Source organism: Bombyx mandarina, chromosome 12, assembly GCF_030267445.1.
Source record: "Bombyx mandarina strain Sakado chromosome 12, ASM3026744v2".
NCBI classification, from domain to species: Eukaryota; Metazoa; Arthropoda; class Insecta; order Lepidoptera; family Bombycidae; genus Bombyx; species Bombyx mandarina.
The window spans coordinates 13,786,581-13,805,940 of NC_143219.1; the positions used below are offsets into that span (position 1 = coordinate 13,786,581).

General features: G+C 36.9%; 2 protein-coding genes across 3 annotated transcripts in view; one reads left to right on the forward strand and one right to left on the reverse strand.

The window, feature by feature from the left end:
- Positions 1 to 802: 802 nt before the first annotated feature.
- tank (EI24 domain-containing protein tank) lies at positions 803 to 10,273 on the reverse strand. The gene is made up of 7 exons (XM_028186189.2): positions 10,080 to 10,273; positions 9,839 to 9,996; positions 9,271 to 9,526; positions 8,591 to 8,710; positions 5,463 to 5,686; positions 3,796 to 3,867; positions 803 to 2,827 (listed from the first exon to the last, which is right to left on the reverse strand). The coding sequence occupies exons 1-7, from the start codon at positions 10,092 to 10,094 to the stop codon at positions 2,728 to 2,730; spliced, it is 945 nt and encodes a 314-aa protein (XP_028041990.2). The 5' UTR covers positions 10,095 to 10,273; the 3' UTR covers positions 803 to 2,727.
- A 2,744-nt stretch (positions 10,274 to 13,017) lies between these two features.
- LOC114251794 (ATP-binding cassette sub-family G member 4) overlaps positions 13,018 to 19,360 on the forward strand; it is a 51,623-nt gene continuing 45,280 nt past the window's right edge. Inside the window, exons 1-2 of one of the 2 annotated variants that reach the window (XM_028186184.2) lie at positions 13,018 to 13,229; positions 17,936 to 18,063. In XM_028186184.2, coding sequence (XP_028041985.1) covers positions 13,198 to 13,229; positions 17,936 to 18,063 — 160 coding nt within the window. In that variant the 5' untranslated portion in view covers positions 13,018 to 13,197. Of the gene's footprint in view, positions 13,230 to 16,743; positions 18,064 to 19,360 lie in introns of those variants that run through there. The other variant, XM_028186183.2, reaches the window with a different exon arrangement.

A 19,360-nucleotide genomic window follows, 5' to 3' on the forward strand; every position in this document is an offset into this window, starting at 1 on the left:
CTACCACCGGATCGGAATCGCGACTCACTGAGAAGATCCGGCGAGAAACTCAGTGGGTTATTCTCTGTTGTCTACAAAGTATGTTCAGCGCACTGTACTTTATGTATAATATTATTTGTGATAAATCCCTCATCTGTGTGCTTAATGTGAGTTTTTAACGTTCTCGATAGCGTAAAAGTTAGTCCAATTTTGTATGCAGTTGGAACAGCGCCCCTAGGGGCAAACGTACGCAAACGATCCCACTCCATACAAATATGAACTAACTTTTACGCTATCGAGAACGTTAAAAAACTTGCACTAAGCACTGTTTATTTATGGCGTGCGTGCGTGAACGTGCTCACCATAACGTGCCAGAGAATGAGCCGCAGCCCACTCTGAAACTAGTAGGCAGCGGCTTGGCTCTGCCCCTGGCATTGCTGAAGTCCATGGGCGACGGTAACCACTCACCATCAGGTGGGCCGTATGCCCGTCTGCCTACTAAGGCAATAAAAAAAAAAAAAAAAAATGAAAAATGAGGTCGACGAGTCAACTGGATTTTGTAATAGCATACTACATTACGAGATATTATTTCTGCGACCATTCGTTTCTACACGATATCTTCAGAGCATTATTATATGATCTTCTTCAAACTAGGCTTGAAAACAATTCTTATCGGACCCTGGTCCTTACATTACTGCTGTCGGTGAATATTATCGGATCCTGGTCATTGCTGCTGTTCCTGAGCAATGGCGACTCGTCATCAGATGGGTCAGCGAAAGCTTGTGGGAAAAGATTTTTCTTGCAGACAAAAAAAAAATACCAATTTCAGTCATACCATTTAATAAATTACCTATGTCATGTAAAAATAAAATCACAATTTCAGATAAGACAATAAAATGACTTAAGCTACATATTATATTAAAACATTACAGTGATGCTCTATTTGGCTAGTACCTACATAACATACTAAAGTAATTAGACAAGCTTATCATTTTGGCTACATCCTTTAGCCGCGCTGACTATTTAAATGTCAATTAATTTTAGCACTTCATATGAGTATGAACATTTCATAACCATGAATTGCAATAAGCCCTGATATATAAAATATAAAATGTCATTTTACAATTAAATTCTAACAGTAATAACACAATATATATTTTCTAAAACACAAGCATCGTTATGAAAATTTTAATGTGAATTTATCGAACATTCCAGTACGCTGGTATCATCCAATTACTGTTGGTCACCCAATGCGAATCCCTTTGTCTATGTTTCAGGAGAAAGTTGGACTTGCAGATGTTATATTGTCATAATGTCTTCAGCCGGAAAGTACCTATCTATTCCTACGACGCGACGCTAGGATTTTCTTTCAAAATATAATAATGATTTTGTTTTTATCCAAAATATGACAATAATGGTAATACGACAATCATAACGCGTAACAAATACGTTTGTTTAAAATGTAATCTCAAGCAAGCCGCATAAGACATATCGACACTAATCACTAAATGCTAAATTTAATTCACTTATCATTTACAATTCATAATGACTCGCACAACCCTGTTACCGTTTTGACAAATAAATAATTTTTAGGGTTACCTTGCACCAGTCTTATTTCTACAACGAAAATAAAAAGATATGTCCGTACCGTAATGTACTCAGAAATCGCTGATATTGGCGTTTTACGTGTAAAATATTTGCCGTTATATCAGGTGGTCAAGTCTATGCGTAACAATTAGGAAATTGAATCGTGCAAAAAAGAAATTTTTCCTGCTTTAGGTAGATATAGGCAATGAACGAATTTATTAATTAAATATAATTAGAAATAAGAAATCAGTTATCTCGCATTAATCTAATCAAAATATTTTATTGAATAAAAAGGTAATGAGTTTTGTTTTCATAGATAGCATACTATAGTGATTATCTTCTACTACATTTGACGCTTCGAAATATCTTTTAGTTGCTATTCTAAGTATGTAATAGGTTCATTTTTCGTTAACGTCATAATATGGTAACATTAAAGATTCAAATATAAATGTGGCGGTCTGTGCAAAAGTGACCTAGCCCAATTTATTTAAAAATTTAGAAATTTTCAAAGCAAAACCGGTCTAGCCCTATTTTAACTCCTAGATAACAGATGGCTTTGTGAACATTATTTTACGCGGATTGTTTTTGCCTACGAAGCAGCGTAAAAGTGAATTCGAACCTCATTATCTCCACACTATAGTAAGATTAGGCCACTTTTGCGCTGACAGTCTCAAATTTATATAGTAAGAGCGTAAAGAAACAGGTGATTGTTTAAACAAAAAGAAATATAGTATAATCCTTTTTTTCATGACTTCGGCTTATGAAATGTTTTTTTTTTAAATTCCTCAATTGCTTTACATACCTTTTAATACGCTTTTTTCAAAAATTCCGTTACGTCAAAGCTTTGAAGAAAAAATGATTTTATTGTAAAAAAAGAAGCGTGGAGTGCATGGTATTATCAGTAGTTATAAATATTTTAGTAGAAGGGGTATTTTGATAATATCCTGAAAAGCACCGCACGCTTTTTTTTTACAATAAAATCATTTTTTCTTACACTATTTTTAATTCAAATTTATTAAAATTTATTTTCTATTTTATAGTTGGATTTTCTATAAAAGCGTATTTTGTTAGTTTTTTGAAACTATTATTTATTTTTATTTATTTAATTCGAAGTCTTGTGGCATGACAATCTCCTTTATATATAGGTAGTTCATTTAATTATCACCTGTTTTGCGTGACCGATTCGGCTCCTTGGCGCACAAAACGGAACATACCGTTTGATATCGCCACAACGGGCGAGAAAAGCTTCAAGGGATATTCACTGAAAGCATTACACACGTAAATCTTTAAATATTAAAAGTATATAATTAAAATTGAAGCTCTCAATCCAGTGTTATAGTCACAGACAAGTGCTACGCTATCTATATATATAAAAATGAATTGCTGTTCGTTAAGTCTCGTCAAACTCGAGAACGGCTGGATCGATTTGGCTAATTTTGGTCTTGAATTATTTGTGGAAGTCCAGAGAAGGTTTAAAAGATAAATAAATATAAAAATGCATGGAATTAAATAAAAATGACGATTTTGTTTTTCCTTTGATGTGTCCCCCGTCGGACGGATTCCTTTTGTTTGTTTTAAGTTTATTTTATACAAAAGTTTTGGTCTTTTGTTTATCGATTAAGGCACTACGAAGTCTGCCGGGTCAGCTAGTTAATAGGTAAAAATGAAAAAATTTAGTAGAAATGAACTTCTTCTTTCTTTAAGATTTCTTCGAGGCTCTCATTTAAAAATATACTATCATAGTTAAATTGTCAACTTATTACCTAAATTACTAATGGAGGTTAGCATTTTAATTAGAACACGGGTAGGTAGTATATAACAAATTGGTTAATTTAACATTTTAATTATTGGCAACAATGTAAAAAGGCGGCCCATTCGTAATATTATTTACTGGTGGTAGGACCTCTTGTGAGTCCGTGCGGGTAGGCACCACCACCCCGCCTATTTCTGCCGTGATGCAGTAATGCGTTTCGGTTTGAAGGGTGGGGCAGACGTTGTAACTATACTGAGACCTTAGCACTTGTATCTCAAGGTGGGTGGCGCATTTACGGTGTAGATGTCTATGGGCTCCACTAACCACTTAACACCAGGTGGGCTGTGAGCTCGTCCACCCATCTAAGCAATAAAAAAATAGTACATATAGTAGGATTTAATTAATTGATATAGTTCGTGATACATATAGGATATAATTTAATTCGTGAAATACGAAATAAAGTGACAAATATTTACCTTCCTACGACAGGCGTCGCTTCGTTGCCGCTCAATATGAAAACTGGGAAGAATATCGAGAAAACGCACCCGCTGCAAATAAAACGGCCCTTCGATCATTAATCAGATTCTGTGTGCTGCTTAGTACGAGTTTTTTAACGTTTTCGATAGCGTAAAAGTTAAGCCAATTTTGTATGCAGTTGGAACAGCGCCCCTAGCGGCAAACGTAGACAAACGATCCCATACCATACAAATATGTGCTAACTTTAACCGTTACATATATAACATATACACCGTAAGTATGCACACATGCACATAACATACAACTTAAAGTAAAGTTAATTTGAAGTGTCCACAGTAATAGGCAGCGGCACAAATGTGAACTTGAAATTGGTTGAATTCATGAGTGTCAATTAACACTAAAAAAGTTCAACTTTGAGAACAATAATGTGATACATTTTTTTTTAATATTCAGTGATATTCGATTTTATGATTAAAAATATATCAAAAATAAATTTATTTATTTTTAATATACGGTCTATTTAGTCTACATGACTTTTACCTTAATGTTTAGTCGTGATAATAAATTCAAACTGTATATTCATTAAACCTAATTGTATTACAAATTATACATGCGTTTCATATTACAACCTTCAACTCGTATGATAAAGGTGATCAAAGTTCTCAATCCATTTACTGCATACTTTATCTTAATAACACAATAAAATTAAGCATTCTGATAATATAATTATATAACCGATGATACATATTCAAATTTAAATTGTTTTATTTACTTAAGGTAATAAAATAGAATATTCCTATGTGCTCTCGAACACTATTATCAAACTAACCCAAACAGTGTTTATAAGAGAACAGTAGAAGACAGAATGATATAAAAATTGCTATTTATAAAAAAAAATATTTGCTTACCCTCTCAAATACTAAGTTAAGGGAGCATTATGAGTTCACACGAGTTGTAACCTACAGAGCATTTTTTATTAAATTTCCGGTTTGAGGGTAGCCAGCAATGCAATACAAAATGCGACGTTCCGTTCCAAGGTTCACAATATACCTACAATATTATATTCGGGTTCTGGTTCTCACCAAATTTGCTGTTCATTGATTTCTATAATGACTGAATGGTTGGTTCGTTCTTTCTAGTCTATTTCATGTATTTTTAGGAGAGCATTGAAAAGAATGACCACTGTCAGTGAATGGTCGTCCTCATTCCATTTCTTGTGTTCCTTTTCGAATCAAACCTTTCAAGTCTCTCCCTTAGTTTATGTACAGTCATTGCAAGTCGCATGTCCTGTCAAAGAGGTTGGACTCCACGACAATGACCGTACTCCTTCTCCTCACACACGCACACACACAGATACAAAAAACAAATACAAAATACTTTATTTTCAAAATCTAGTTAAAATAATACAATGATTGGCGTCTCCTTTTAAGCGTGCAAGCCTGCACTAGGAGACTCCGCTCTTCCATAAAAGCACGTTATATACTTTATATACTACAATATTACTAATTATATATAGCAAATGTGTCTGTGTGTGAGTGTGTGCGCGTTTATTTGTGTGTTTTACTTTAATATATTTAGAATAGCCTCTGTTTCGTCATAGTTCACACAGATAAAGCCGAAACACGTACAACAACACGAATCAACGTAAAATAGTAACAAAACTCACCTTATAATATAAGACTGAGGTATCTGAGTCAAAACGGCTAAGGGGAGTCCGAAGCCGACGAAATAAGGCCAGTTGGACTCGATGAATGTCAAGCGCTTGTGCAACTCCCAGCCCATGTTGAACCATTTGTACTCGAAGGAGTAGAGCGAGTACAGTAGACACATGTGAATTAGGCAGAGCAATTCGCCTACGTAGGTTAAGGGAAGCATGCTGACCAGCATGCTCTGGAAATAAACGAAAAATATAGACATTGGCGTAACGATCTAAACTCGCGTCCGGGGCATAATATGTACCTTTTTAACGAATTTTTTCTTTTGAAGTGATAACTTCTTTAGAATCGTTGTGATTTCAAACCGGATGCAACAGAAAAAACGACAGGTAAGAGACACAAATACAAAAATATGTAGGATGAAGCCAGCAAAGAATGAGACAGAAATATACATACTATTTAATACAGCGCCATCTGTGAGATTTTTTAATACTAACGTGTGTATGAAAGCTCTTGTAGTGAATTTTAATTTAGGATTATACGTGAAATTAAAATATCAATTCACAGAGGGCGCTACTTTACAATTATTTACTAATGACAAAATTTTACATATACTTAAGACGTTTAGGATAATTGTATTTTAATTTTGGAAGGTTTCACTTCTACCACGTGTGAATTGCACACATTTTGTTTTTTTTTATTTATGACATAAGATAAAAATAAAGAAGCCTTTAATAACAAACTTGATTCATATTTAGGTACATGACTGGGCGAGGGCAGGAGAATGATGGTTTACTATATTATACTGGCACTAAATTTAAAATATATTTTCTAGACATTAATAATAAAAAAAATATCCAGTATTTTTTTTGTTTTGCGGACCATTTATTTGTCGCCCCTTTACGAGTAGCGCCCGGGCATAATACACCCCTTGACCCCCCCCAGCTACTCCACTCACTGTGGCCTATTCGAAACGTTGTAAATTTATTGACAGTAAAAAAGTAAAACATCTGTACATACAAGTAGTTTTATTTATGTGTACGATACGCGAAGACCGAAGAAAATATTACTGTTGTTCTTTTTTTTAATTTTGTAGATATGCAGTTTATTAGTTGGATATTTATTATTCGTTCTCAGTTTCTTATAACAGTTTCGTGAATTCAGAATAAATAATAAACTCCCGTTCGTTTACAATACTCATACTTAAACAATACGCCAGAATAATATTTGCAGAAATGCTAAACAACTGTACAAACAGTTTGTTCAGATAAGCGACTCGCAAATTATCAGACTAGGACAAAAAAAAACTAAAGTTCACGAAAAACAAAATAATGACGCTCTTAATATGATCAATACATTTTTATAGTAACTTTCTCAATTACATACTTTTATTTTTTATTTCAAAGATGGGTAGGAGTTTGCTAATTAAGTGGTTATCGGAGCTTATCGACATCATAAAGCTAAGGCCATAACCCACTTCCAGATTTCCGGTCAAAGTCTCCTATAGTGGAACCGCTGATCGACCCTTGGAACCGAAATGCATTTTCCCTTTCAGTCTCTCAGTTTCCCAGAATAATATAACCACAAATTTAACTTTAGCCGAACCGAAATGTGTGCAAGAAAAATAAGAGTGACTTCAAGTAGAATTAACGAAACATAAAAAATTTCACATCTATAGATTAATCACCAAGCAATTATTTTAAGTATTGATTTGTTTGTGAACACAGTGACAACAATGAATAGAAACTGACAAAATTTAGTGCAAGGCAGTGCTTTAGGAACGTACCCAGTGGATCTATAAATGAGCAGACCGTCACAATAATATTGAAAATTTGGTTTAAAATTATACAGAAAGGTTTAATTATAATCAGAATCATTTTTAATTCATTAACTACTATATCGTCAAGTAGTTATGTGGCGAGGTTCACGCAAGGTTTGAAACAAAGACTAGAATTTTAATAAATGAATTATTCATTAGCCAGTTACCGTTTTTGTGTACAATGAATTTGTGCAGTTAATTTTAAAATTCATACATATTGTGACGTAGGTAATAGTCAATCTAAGTTTGAATAATCAATACGAAAATACCTATCGGAATAGAAATGATGCTGTCTGGATTGTGGACATAGCCTGTAATGTCAAGCCTGTAAGATCAAGTTTTACACAAAAACAGCAACAATAATCAGATATTATGTCTATCAGAGTGCTGGAAGTATATCTAACCTAGACCGAACCTTTTTTTTTTTTTTTTTTTTCCGGTCCGAGGGCCGAACCTCCTACGAGGTCCCCGCGCCTAGGGGGCGCGCGGGGTATGTGAGACTCAACGATCTGCAGGTGTTGAGAGCAGACCGCGGGCCCACCCACTAAACGACTCCCCTGCACTCTTACACCCGGCGTCCGATCTCCGTCCGGGGTCAAAACCCGGTCAGAGTAGGGGGGTTCCCGCGGTCAACACTACAACCAGACACGCGGCGCCACCCCGAGGACGCCCGACCGACGGGTCGTCGAGGCGATAGTCGACGACCAACGACGTCAGTCTCCGCGGTACGGCGGCCCTTCAGGCCGCCCGGGCGATGCCGCTGGTGTTCCGGGATACCCCGCTGGGCCAGAACCAGCCTGCCGGGTCGGAACGCGATACACCGCCGACCGGGTTGGTCTTCCACAGTATGTTTGGCGACGACAGCGACGACGAAAATGCGGACCGCATCGCAGTCCGCAGCCGCTGACGCGTCGTCCCGTCCTCCTGGTGCCAGCGCGCTAGAGTGACGGTAGCGTGCGGCGCAGTCTCAGCCCCCTTAGGTCGCCCCGTGACCATCACCGGGAGGAGACTGCCTCCTCATAAACCTAGTCCGAACCTAACCTGACTTTATATGCCGAAATTAAAAAAATTAAAAAAAAAAAAAACTTAAATGCTTGGATCTGAATGGTTTCTATGTAAGAATTCAGGATTTGGTTTGGGAATGTATCATTACTTTTCATATCATGAATTTCCATGTTTAGCGACATATTTCAGTTACTGGCTCTTCTCTTTAGCATTAGGTAACAAAAAAGATATTTGTGACTTTCATCGGCCAAGTATTATCTTAGTAGAATCAAAAAGTTCTTCAATTAAACATTTATATTCATGATGCATATTTACCTGTACTAGAAATAAAGCTTGCACCAGCAAACTGAACAGGGAGTCCGCTATTATTTTGCTTACACTCGACATGAATTGTGGCCGGCCACGTCGATGTCGGTAAGCTGAATCAGCTATGTCCTGAAAAAAAGATTAAAACAAAATGTTTATAGATTTGAATAAGTTAGTCAATAAAAAACCTGTTGTAGAAACAGGCACAGTGTTGAATATTTACTGAAATAAATTTACTGGTGGTAGGACCTCTTGTGAGTCCGTGTGCGTAGGTACCACCCCCTACCTATTTCTACCGTAAGGCAGTAATGCGTTTCGGTTTGAAGGGTGGGGCAGCCATTGTAACTTGAGACCTTTGAACTTATATCTCAAGGTGGGTAGCGCTTTTATGTTGTAGATGTCTATAGGCTCCAGTACCCACTTAACACCAGGTAGGTTGTGAACTTGTCCACCCATCTAAGCAAATAAAGCAATAAATAAAAAAAAAAACAGTTCAATACAGAGAATAATGACCATTCTCACTATCATTTTTGTCTTATCATTGAAAATAATGAAATGTTTATTAGATTTTTATATATTTCAATTTTCAATATAGTCTTAAGTAGTGAAAAATACTCACATATAAGTTTATTTTTTACAAATATTTTAAAATTTAATTCATATAATTTTTATGAAATTAGGAGACTCACTTGAAACCATAAACTGTTGACAAGTTTACTTAACAAGAACAGCGGCAGCACCCATATCATTCGGAAAGTCATTAGCAGGAATGGTTGCATCCATGCCCACACATTATGGGCTACACCAGGATCATGACCAAAAATAACCATAACTAAGTATTTAATAGCTGGGAGTAGAACATACTCAAATACTAATATACTAAGTAAGAATATGAAGCCATTGAGTATACATGATTGTAATACTCGTGTAAGTACTTTTGATTCCCTGTAAATTAAAATGTTATTTTCACATTAATTTTGGTGTAGAGTTAGGAAACTGTTTTTTTATTATTAATAAGTGTTTATACTACATGAGAATATAATTTATAATTATATTATATTCTACATTTTTTTGATATTTAACATTGTACAATATTAGCAGTTTTTTTTAACATAAAATTGAAAGAAAGATTGTTTTTTTTTGAATTAAATGGTTTAATTATAGCGCGCAATTAAAACTTTTTATCTTGATTTGAATTAGGTACATACAAGTGTTTTTTTACGTCATATTCAAAGGTTTCAAAAAAAAAAAACTTACTGTCTAACTTTGGGCTGTTTTTGTTTATGTTTTGAATCCGCATCGGTCTGTGGAGATCGGCTCAAAGCTCGCTCGTTTATTTCTTTATCTAGATATAACAGCACAGTAACTCCCCTCAAACTATCGACGAACCCCTTGATAAGCGAAACGGAAAAACTCTACAAAAATAAATAGGTAATTATTATTATTAGCTTTAAAAAATTTGTACCAATGAACAAAGACACTTTTTACTAAGACTCACTGTTATGCTTTCCATTGTTAGGAGTTCCAAAACCAAACACTTTTTAATGTTTTATTTTGTAATTCATTTTACTTTAAAATTGTGACATTTATTTTAATTTTGACGTAATTTTCAAGTACCGTACAAGATACGTATGTACAGCATTCATCAGATTTCACATAATGATGACAAATTGACAATGTTTGTGTGTTATGACATAATTTTTGACATCAGTTGTTCCATAGATACACTTTCTTCTTCTTGGTTTTTAAGTACGGCAATGGGCTTCTTGCAATGTTATTATTGCCAATGACGACTTTACATTATGTACACTTTCTCATTCATTTTGGTTTTTGAGGTACCAAAGTTTTGTGCAACCCATTGCTGCAAAAATCTTGTATCCTTCATCATCACCATCATAATTGGTTACTCTTGGCAGAGCAGTCGTGTTCATGTGTAATCCTTGTTTATTAAAGCCTTGACAGCTGCTGTTCTCCATAGTTCGTTCTCCACTGAGGCTTGGCGCACGCACTCGTTAAGTGGAGTTTTGGTAAGAATTTTCGTTTGATCAGTCCAGCGCAATCGGTTTCATCCACGAGGTCTTTTAATATTGACCCTACCCTGAACAACAAGTTTCTCGATAGACTCTGCTGGCCGTCGCGAAACGTGTCCAAAGTATCGGGGAATCCGGGTTTGCACTGTTAACAATAATCTTTGAAAAATATTAATTTCTTTTGAGATCGAGGCGTTGTTTTTATTTTTGTTGCTTAGATGGATGGACTAGCTTACAGCCCACCTGATGTTAAGTGGTCACTTGGGCCCATAGACATCTACAACGTAAATGCGCCACGCGTAACGTAAATAGTCTTCGTGGCCTAAAGAATAAGACGTCCGGTGCATTCGTGTTGAGCGATGCACCGGTGTTCGAATGTCAGGCGGCTACCAATTTTTCTAATGAATGTTCAACAAATGTTCACGATTGACTTCCACGGTGAAGGAATAACATCGTGTAATAAAATTGAAACCCGCAAAATTATAATTTGCGTAATTACTGGTGGTAGGACCTCTTGTGAGTCTGCACGGGTAGGTACCACCGCCCCGCCTATTTCTGCCGTGAAGCAGTAATGCGTTTCGGTTTGAAGGGTGGGGCAGCCGTTGTAACTATACTGAGACCTTAGAACTTATATCTCTGCGGCGCTCGTCAGACGCGACGTGGTTTATGATCAGTTGGATTTGCTGGTCTTCACATCGACAAGGTCAGTCGGAGTGTGGCTCGGAGGTTACCCTCGAGCGTGGGAAGCCGACATGAAGTTGGCGCTGTTTGCCGACGACAGCGCCTACTTCGCGTCATCCATCTTCGCCTTTGCGAACATCTCGAGGATGCAGAGGTTATTGGACTTGCTGCCACAGTGGTTGGACCGATGGAGGGTCGCGGTCAACGTGGGGAAGACCGCGGCAATCCTCTTCGGTCCGGTCCGTACAAGAGTCGTCCCGGGACTCAATGTCGAGTTTGGATCCAGCTTCCGGTATCTGGGGGTTAATACCGACGACTGGAGTTTGAAGATGACCGCTCACGCCACGTCAGCGTTGGCGGCCGCTCGCCAGGCGAGGTTTCTCCTCCGTCCGGTGGTGTCCTCCAAGCTGCGCGGAAGCCTCACACGAGGTTCGGCCCCCTACCCGAAAAAACCGTATCACGTTCGCAGCTGCCACCTGCTATCATCTCATCCCGCAGTGTATGCGGGAGAGATTGCAGGCCCAGCAAAATCTGGCTCTTCACGCGATAACAGGAGCAGGGCGTTACGTCAGAAATGTCCTAATCACCCGGGATTACTCCACATCTAGATGTGGAGTCGCTCAAGGAGTTAATCCGGGGGCTAGCTCGTAATCTTTACGAGTGGGCCGACGGTGAACCTCACGAGCATCTCTGCAATATAGCTCCTTTGCACGCCAGACCGCCTGAAGGTCAGGCGCTACTAAGGAAGCTATTGGAACCCCTTCATATGGCAAGGTAGTCGGATTAATCGGAATGATATGGGAATGCTCATAACGAGTGCCCCTATGAGACTAAGCTGTCCACTCTCATCGTTTCCCCCACTTGTTGGGGTGCCCCTCTATGCGGAACCATTGCACCAGCCCCGTGGATGGACCACTCTCCCGTCTGGGAAGTGATCCCTCCCCGCTCAGGTGTTTCCCTTCTGGGGAGTCCTGGGTGGGTGAGCGCCTAAATTAGTGCCGCGGCTCTCCCTCTGTTTTTTAGAAGCGGGGCCCGGGGCGGGCCCCGATCTTATTGCTGACTGTTGTGCATCTGCCTTGTAAATAGTAGTTATTAAGCAGCTGTAGATAGTTTTAGTCAGTTAGTAGTTGGTAGATTAAGTAAAGTAGGCAGTTTAAGTTAAAGTAAATTTAAGTGGGTAGATTAAGTGAAAAAAAAAATTTTAAGCAGAGGACAGCAACTGAGGCCGAAGCGTACCGTTCACGGGCATCACTCCGCTGAACAGCCAAGCCCATCAAATGATGTATACATATAGATGTAAATGGCAGCCGTACACACTGCGAATAGCGTTGCCTCTCAAGTACCAGCAGCATACCCACCCCTGGCCTGTGTGGCAGGGAGCTTCTGCCCGGGTAGTGGTGTTCGCCCTGAGGCCCGTTCTGTGCTCCCGTAAGGGGGTACGACAACCCCAGTAGTAGTAGCAGCCTTTATACTTCAAGAAGTTAGATAGCCTGTTTATGAGCTACGTACCCGTTTAACCAGACTAGGTTTTTTTATTAACTAATAATTCTTTTAAAATAATAAATTTAATAATATCGAATATACATAAAATTGTATGAAAAACACTTGTAGGTTAACATTACAAAAAGTTGTTTATAAGTTGTATTTCCTTTGCTTGTTCAAGTGGACCAAACAAAGAATAAGAATTTATGAAATCAAGTGAAAGTTTGTTTGTTTGTTTTTTTCATAGAGCATAGAGTTCATATTAATCAAAGAGCTAAGTGATTTTAATAATACACAAATGTGAAGGCTCTTTTACAACAGTGAAAATAAGGATATTAAATATTGAATTTAAAGTAAACCAACGCACTTGAATTTTTTAAATACAGAGTTCTAACTAAAGTATTATGTTCTAGTGTAATAAACATGGATAACGTATATATTCTCAACAATATAGGGTAAGTGAAGTTTGCGAAATGGAATAAACGTTTTTGCTACGTTGCACCATCCAGTTATCGTCATCTTTTGACCTTATAGGCTTTATAATACTGTATAATAATATAAACTATATTTCTTTTCATATATGTAATATTTAGAGTTCTAAACCGAAGACGGAATCCATTCACCTTTTGAAAATTTTGGTGGCCTACTTTTAAACTTCGATTAGATTTTAAAAATTATAATTACAGCTTTGGGCAGTACTTTTAATGTCTGTCCATCAAAATCAACATTAGCAACTTTATTTTGTTTATTGAATAGTTTTGTGTAATACATAATATGTCAATAATAACATGTCAAGATCTAGGTCATAAAAAATCTATATCTAAATCTATAAATCTATGTCTAGATAGGTATCGATGAAGAAACCAACTTTTGCCTGCTTACCACCAAAGAATTTTTAAACCTGACTACTAAAAAACTAATGGTTTTTGAGTATCTTATGTATGTATATCTAATTCTTTGGCACACTATACAGCCTAAACTGAAGGTATTGAGGTATTTCAACATATCAAGTGTTAATTGGTCTTTATTGTGTACGGCCATACCTGATCCTGTGGACCGAATGGTAAACAGTTGCCCTAAATACTTCATTATGGTTCTCCCGATTCATTAACGGTGCTTTTAGATACCACAAGCACCAGTCACCGCCCTCGTAGAACTTGTCGCTTGAGAAGGGCTCGACGAGTGAGTTAACCCATAGACACAGCCCACTGAGTTTCTCGGTGAATCTTCTCAATGGGTTGCGTTTCCAATCTGGTGGTAGATTCTGAGAAGCACTGCTCTGCTAGGGCCAGTGCTAGCAACACTCTGGTTTGGGCCCCATGAGCTCACGTTAAGGAGAAGCTGAAATAGCCTCTCAAGGCTATCAGCATAGGTAGGATAAAAAAGTTTATGAGACTTTGGGTATACAATTGCAATAGTATGTCTAGGAAAGAGATTAAATTAGTCAGATAACCAAAAAGTAAGAAATTATATAAATTATAAAGTAAAAGAAATAATCTGACTGCATTAAAAAATCTAATTCAAAAGCAAAAAAATTAAAATGAATACTAATTTCATACAGTAGTACAGTAGAATCTGGTCTGTATTCATGAGCTCATTCAGTAATAAAAAGTAAAAGCATGATATATTTTATTGTTTAGATGTGTAGATGAATTCACTGCCCTGTGACCCTAAGTGTTAAGTGGTTACTGGATTCCATAGATATCAACAACGTAAATGCCGTCACCCACCTTGAGACATGAAATTGAAAGTCTCAGTTTTAATAGTTCAATGGCTGTCTCACTCTTCAATCTGAAATGTAACATAGGCAGGGTAGTGGTACCTACCGTGTGGACTTACAAGACGCCTTACCACTAGTAATAGTGGTAATAATAGTAATAATAGTAAAATATCCGTTTTGTATCATGATATTACTTTGTGTTTTCTATTATTTCTACTGAGCTGTTTAGAGTAGGTATCAAAATGAAACTTATTTGTGTAATAATATTTGCAGTAATGAAAAATTCGATTGCATGAAGGAAATAAAAATTAGTTTATCTATGAATTGAGAATAGTAGAATTAACTCATTGTGACACAAATATTGAAATTAGTTAATTATGTTTCTAATTCAAATAAGTAATTAAGGTAAAAGCACTAATGCTAGACACTTTAAGGACAAATCAAACTTCATTCTCAGTTATCAAATGTATTTATCAAAAATTATATTAAATCTTTTTTTTTACTGTTAGAGCTACATTTAGAGATCAATTTTTTCATATAAAATATTTCAATACTGTTGTAGTTTCTACAAAAAATTACAAACTTGTTAGTTCTGCCATAGACACTAAAAGATGACAGCATCGAAAATCAAATCCACCAAAAGTTGACATCAGATGGCACTAATAATAGACACGACTTTAACGTTAGTTTTATTATAAACAATTATAATCAATCTTAAGATCATCAACTATTTACTTAACGCTATCTTGTAAATTATCTTTTCATATTGGAAACCCTTGTTTGACCATAGCTTTTACCCATGTTACGAGTATTTTTTCTCGTTCTTTCCCTTGACTTTATTTAATAAAATTACTCGTGGAACTCCAAATTTCTTTGCCGCAGTAGCTGTCGGAACGCCCCGCCTCATACCCTGGACCAGGAAGGTCAAGTACTTGGGAGTCACCCTGGATGCATCCATGACATTCCACCCACATATAAAATCAGTCCGCGACCGTGCCGCTTTTATTCTCGGCAGACTACCCCATGATCTGTAAGCGGAGTAAAGTGTCCCTTCGGAACAAGGTGACACTTTATAAAGCTTACATAAGGCCGGTCATGACTTACGCGAGTGTGGTGTTTGCTCACGCGGCCCGCACACACATAGACACCCTCCAATCCCTACAATCTCGTTTTTGCAGGTTAGCAGTCGGAGCCCCGTGGTTCGTGAGGAACGTCGACTTACACGACGACTTGGACCTCGAACCGATCAGAAAATACATGAAGTCCGCGTCGGAACGTTACTTCGATAAGGCAATGCGTCATGGTAATCGCCTTATCGTTGCCGCCGCTGACTACTCCCCGAATCCTGACCACGCAGGAGCCAGTCACCGTCGTCGCCCTAGACACCTCCTTACGGATCCATCAGATCCAATAACCCTTACATTAGACGCCTTCCGCTTTAACACTAGGAGTAGAGATCCCGGTAATCGTACTCGTCGAACTCTGCAAAGAGTTCGACGTGCAACCTAACCTAAGCGTCAGCCCGTTGAGTTTCTCGCCAGATCTTCTCAGCGGGTCGCGATCCCGATCCGGTAGTAGATTCATTCGCGAAGCAGCTACTCTTGAGTTGTTAGGTCTCCCTTGGAGGCGCTCGGGTAGCTGTTAGCAAATCCCGCCCCTTCTGTCCTTGTGAAACTGGAAAGGCCTCAGGGCCACCAGTAAACCCTCAGACATATATATTCTTTTATGGCTTCTTCAATATTGGCTTCAGAGTATTGAAACATCTGACCCTTTACTGGCGGCATCGTGCTCGAAACTTAAGCTGAAATTAATTGATACTAATAGTTGACATCTAGTATACCCTAATAGTTGACACTGTCTTCGTTTAGTTAGACTAGTGTAAAATGAACGAAACTCAGATTGAAACTTTTGTTTTACAACATATAGGCTGAATTTGAAGAAAATTAAGCTAACAAATTCAGTTCGATGTAACCCTAGTAGAAGACACACGTGTCATCTTTTAGGTTTTGATTCATTTTTGGTACTAATAGTAAACACCACTTAAAATTTGTACAAAAACAAACCAAAATAACAAGGAAATGGTCCTAATAAGTCAATAATTTCATACATTTATAATATCGAAACCAACAGTAGCCAATAATTATAAATATAAGACAAAATCATACCTGTTAAAAGTCAGATGGCTTAAGGAAAACGCTAAGAATTACGCGCAAAACGTCAATCTGCTCACATTGTTTGTTGTCAACTGATGCCATTTTGAAATTTGCTTCTAACACTGTACGCAAGCTTTTGAGAATGTATCATACATGGTACTAGGTGTCTTTAACATCAATAGCAATGTTATTTAAGTGTTTAGTTTCCTTATTAGAATATATTTTTTTTTAAAGTGTCATCTTTTAGTTCAATGTCCAGCATTAGTGCTTTTACCTTAAGCTTGGATGTCGTTTTCATGAATCTGGTATTATAACTAGAATTTTATAAGAAAAAATAAACAAGATTCCAAGAATAGTGTGATAAGTTAAAAGCATAAGCTTAAGCAATAAACAGTATAGCACTTGTAGGGGTTAGAAAACACTTATATATTTTTTTGTTGCTTGGATGGGTATAGGAGCTTACAGCTCAGCTTATGTTAAATGCTTATTGGAGCCCATAGACATCAAAATGTGAATGCTGCCACCCAACTGACATGAGGTTTAAGTCTCAGTTGTAGAGTATAATGCTTGTCCCACCTTTCAAACTGTACCAGCTTTATGCCAGGAATATAGTGGTCTCTAATCCATACTGATCAATACTGCCTACTAGCAGTAAAATAATTAAGTAATGGGTAGATTAGCTCATTCTCTGCCTGATGTAAAGCAGTAAGTATATAATAAATAAGTCATAGACCTCTCCGAACTTTAAAGCATATTATTCGCCAGTTTTAATTATTGTTCATTTAATATACTAAAATTAGCATAATTAGAAGTGTACATAATGAAATATTAATCAAAAAATAATAATTTAAATGCGATAGCCAAGATACGACTTTTATTGTTATTTGTTACGATCTCTTACTCAAATTGGAATTTTTCTTATAACCAACCATTAAAATATTATTATTAATTTTGATAAATTATCAATGATTGATTTCCTTTAAGTTGTCATACTGTTCATTTCGTGTGTGGTGCAGCGGAATGACCAACACACTTAACGACATCATCAGTCTTCACTCCTGGTGAGCTTCGCTCGCTTCACTCAGTCAGTGCCAGACGCCATTCGAGCTCAGTACACGCACGACCGCGTCGCGTGTAGCTCGCGTCGTTATCGCAATCCATATTAAAATCCTTTGTGTCGTAGTGTAATGACAAACAGTACATTGTGAACGAAAAAAAACATGGAACTTGTGGACAAAGATTCGAACCTGGCAGGACCAGTTGACTCTAAGCCGATTCTCTTCGACAGGAAGGGAAGCGTAAAGGTGACGATCACACCGACCCAGCACAAGACCCTCAGTCACCTACCGAAGAGGCAGCCCGTGGATCTGGCATTTACGGACTTGACTTACAAAGTGCAAGAGGGAAGGAAGAGCAGTAAGTAAAAAAAAAAAAAAAACTTATCATCGCTCAATCTAATTACCATACTAATCTAAAATTTCCATGACTTGTTTCCTCAAATTAGTTTTTGTTTGATACTCAAAAGTTGAAGTATTGAAACTACGTATGTAATTAACGTACGCATTTTAAAGACTTTTGCCAGTCATTTATTTATTGAGCTGTTGCTTGAATTAGGATAATGTTTATATATTAATGGAACGCTTTTAGAATAATTAATCAAAAAAGTAGAATATGTTAACATGTACAATGTAAGTTGTCTGTGAATTATTAGGTTCATTAAAAATCATGTTATATAGTATTCATAATATATGTCTATATAATTAGCTGTAGCATTTTTTGGCAGCAAAGCATATTATTAAATTTTTTAATTAATCTTTTTTCACAACTATATTTATGTCTTTGTTAATTAAAATAACGTATAAAATAAGTAACGAGATTGGTGTTTTGTTGTTCTTAGAATGAGAATTAATTAAGTGGCAGCACTAATGAGTCGCATTGTACCTATGACCTCAAGGCGGATGTTTCCTTGTCGTGTTGCCACAGAATTGATACGATGTTTATCATATTAACTTAGTTCTTGAGCTCCAGTTTGTTGTTTTTCCTGGTAAATAGGCTGATTTTGAATGATCAAATTATTATTACTATCCTTTACTGCATCGATTGCAGCGATATAAATCGTGGAATTGAATTTCGTAAATTCCTGTTAATACCTAATGAGTTTGTAGCGCTGGTAGTCATTTTCAAAAAGGTCTTTATCTAGATTTGTGGGCAACAAAATAGATTTAATAATTTTACGTACACGCTTAAAATCGCTTCCACAATGATAATTTAAATACAAGCTCCTCTGATAATGTGTAAATAAACCGGTCGAGCAATTCCGCAATCTTGAATCATTAAAATCCTAGTAACGCAAAAAATGTATGAAACTCTCAATGTCTGACAGAAGATTGAATGCTTATCGAACAAAGTTACCTTGAAAGATTTTTTTTTTAAGAGTACGAGACGAGTAAGCCATCAATCGCCTAGGATGCCAGTAATCTGCAAAGAGGCAGTAACGGCTTTCATTTCAATCACTCAACACAGCTTGACCTTAATTATTATTTTGTTATTATCCAACAACTTCATGCTATTCCCAAAATCCATTCCAGTCATTCATATGTGAATAGAGTTGAACGGACTGTTAGTCTAAAGTCAGAAGGAAGATCATACATTTTCTATTATTAAGCTGTCTATAATCGACCCTTGTCTCAAACAAAAGGTCCACTTAAAACCC